Source organism: Chaetura pelagica, unplaced genomic scaffold (assembly GCF_000747805.2).
Source record: "Chaetura pelagica isolate M959 unplaced genomic scaffold, ChaPel_1.0 scaffold465, whole genome shotgun sequence".
NCBI classification, from domain to species: Eukaryota; Metazoa; Chordata; class Aves; order Apodiformes; family Apodidae; genus Chaetura; species Chaetura pelagica.
The window spans coordinates 122,493-124,675 of NW_009953314.1; the positions used below are offsets into that span (position 1 = coordinate 122,493).

Sequence of the window (2,183 nt, forward strand, 5' to 3'; positions counted from 1 at the left end):
TCTGACCTGATTTCAATTCTTTTTCTCTAGATACATCACTTCGGGATGGTCTGCTTATTTTTTTCCTCCTTGTGCTGCCATTAGTGATTGTTACTGTATTAGCAGTAATTAAGCGTGATGCAATAAAAAGGAAGTTTTGCAGGAAAAGCAGAAGACAACACAGGTACTTGACTTACTACAAGAGCTGTTTCAACACTTGAGAGCAAGCTCCAGATTCATTCAGCAAGCCAGTTAGGTGCTATAGCTATCCAAAGAATTCCAGACCTCCCAATAGACTTCCCTGCAATTAGTAGCACTAGGTAGTTTAGCAGCCAGCACCATTACTAGGCAGTTTAATCCAGATGTTCCAGTTGTCAGTCCTCAAGCATTTCTTTCCCAAATTCACTGCACTTTCCTAATTGTTACTGCTAATTGTATTGCATGGACACAGGGGTACAGAACAAATAAATTATTTGGCAAGGTCAGGAAGAGGTGGAGTTGGAAACAGAATCCAGACCTCTGAGCTCTAGTTTTCATCCCTTGAAAAATGCCACATCCCTGAAGGCAGATAAACCAAAGAGGGATTTCCCTGATCATGTTTTTTATTTCAGGGATAACAATGTGCAGCAACCAAAGGAAAACAACAGACCAGGTCAAAACACAATAAATAATCAGGTAAGATAGATGCATAATTGCATCATTTCATGTTGAACAATTCAAATTATATAGCACCTTTTCTCTAATATAGTTTTTGATAACTTCATGGCTTTACAATACATGGAAACCATCTGGGTTTTCAAGTATTTAAAATCATTTATCATGTGTTAGACAGGATTTCTGTTTGGATAAGTATGAATACGAAGACTGTCACAGGAAATGAAAATTAGTCCTAAAATACTAGTAGCTTAAAACTGGACAATTAGCCACACTTTGAAATCTGTGGGTTTTGTGAACTCCATTATTTGCTGTCTTTTCCAGCCTGCCACAGCAAGCCCTGAATGTTTTACCATATCACATTTCCCTGCTCCAAGGTGTGTAGCATTTAAACCTTTCTCTGCTTCCTGCTTGCTGTGTTTCCATTGCTGTGCCAGTGGAAGTGAAGTTCCTCATTTCTCATGCCCTGCTTAGGAGGGTTTTTCATGCAGCATCATGGGACATAAAACAGATTCAGTGCTGGAAGGAGAAAATGCTGTTTTCCTGCTTGCAGAGAAACCAGCACAATGGCACATGTAACTGCTGCTAGGGAGAGGGAGGGACAGAGTTAAATATATGTATAAATGCTAGCAACTGTTTAAAGAATGGGTTTAGAAATCCCAGTCGTCTCAAGCCTTGAAATACTCACAAGAAGTGTTTTCCACACTCCAGGCAGCCAGTACAAACCTCATTTCCTGCAGTTCCCTCAGGACCTCAGCAACCTGCTGTCCCACCCAGGCCAACTGTCTGAAAAGTCTCCTGGGAACCCTCATCCAATTCTGATAAGTCACTGGTCTGAACAAAATGAAAGACTGCAGTCCTCCAACCCTCTCCCCGTGCAGCCAAAACACCCTCTAAAAGCACATACCTCTGGAAAAGACTTGATGCCAAGAGGCATTGAATGCAGATTTTTTTGTAATATCCCCTGGGTTTGTTAATTGCTGCTGGCTGAATTTCTGCCTCTTCTACCTCACCTCTTGATGTCCCAGAGTCTCAAAGAAACAAACCACCTCTGTTGTTACAGAAAAAGTGGTGTATCTGGACACAGGTTACACAGCTTAACAGTTTTTTAACATTTACTGGTTATTACACATTTTTGCTAGAAACTGATTCTGTTACACAAGTAGCAGGTAACTTTTGTCATTCTGAACGGGACAAGCAAATGTATGAAGTCACAGAGCTTGTCAAAACGGGAAAGAAGCTGCCACGGCAAGAAAAACTCACTGGCAGGACCAAAGCTGTGGGTACCGATGGATCCGTACACAGCAGTGAATCACACACCGACCGCGCCCATGTGCGAACTGCGGGAACAGGAACTAGCAAAAGCCTGAATAAATCATGGAACGGATGATTCCTAGTCCTTTTGCGGGCCATCGCACAGAGCTGGGTGAGGGAACCCAAAACATACCGCAGGCACCAACCCGCACTGGCCAGGAGTGCCTTGCAAAGCAGCGCTGCCTTTCTTAACCCCTCAGAGTCCTGACACTTTGCTACCGAGGAGCAACCCCGGC

The 2,183-nt window shown here is 43.1% G+C and overlaps 2 protein-coding genes across 2 annotated transcripts in view; both read left to right on the forward strand.

Annotated features, from left to right (window-relative positions):
* LOC104389134 (disintegrin and metalloproteinase domain-containing protein 9-like) overlaps positions 1-1,423 on the forward strand; it is a 16,712-nt gene extending 15,289 nt beyond the window's left edge. The window contains exons 18-21 of the mRNA XM_009998086.1: positions 31-163; positions 591-654; positions 958-1,010; positions 1,345-1,423. Coding sequence (XP_009996388.1) covers positions 31-163; positions 591-654; positions 958-1,010; positions 1,345-1,423 — 329 coding nt within the window. The remainder of the gene's footprint in view (positions 1-30; positions 164-590; positions 655-957; positions 1,011-1,344) is intronic.
* A 411-nt stretch (positions 1,424-1,834) lies between these two features.
* Positions 1,835-2,183, forward strand: part of PSTK (phosphoseryl-tRNA kinase) — a 3,062-nt gene continuing 2,713 nt past the window's right edge. Inside the window, exon 1 of the mRNA XM_009998087.1 lies at positions 1,835-1,966. Coding sequence (XP_009996389.1) covers positions 1,835-1,966 — 132 coding nt within the window. The remainder of the gene's footprint in view (positions 1,967-2,183) is intronic.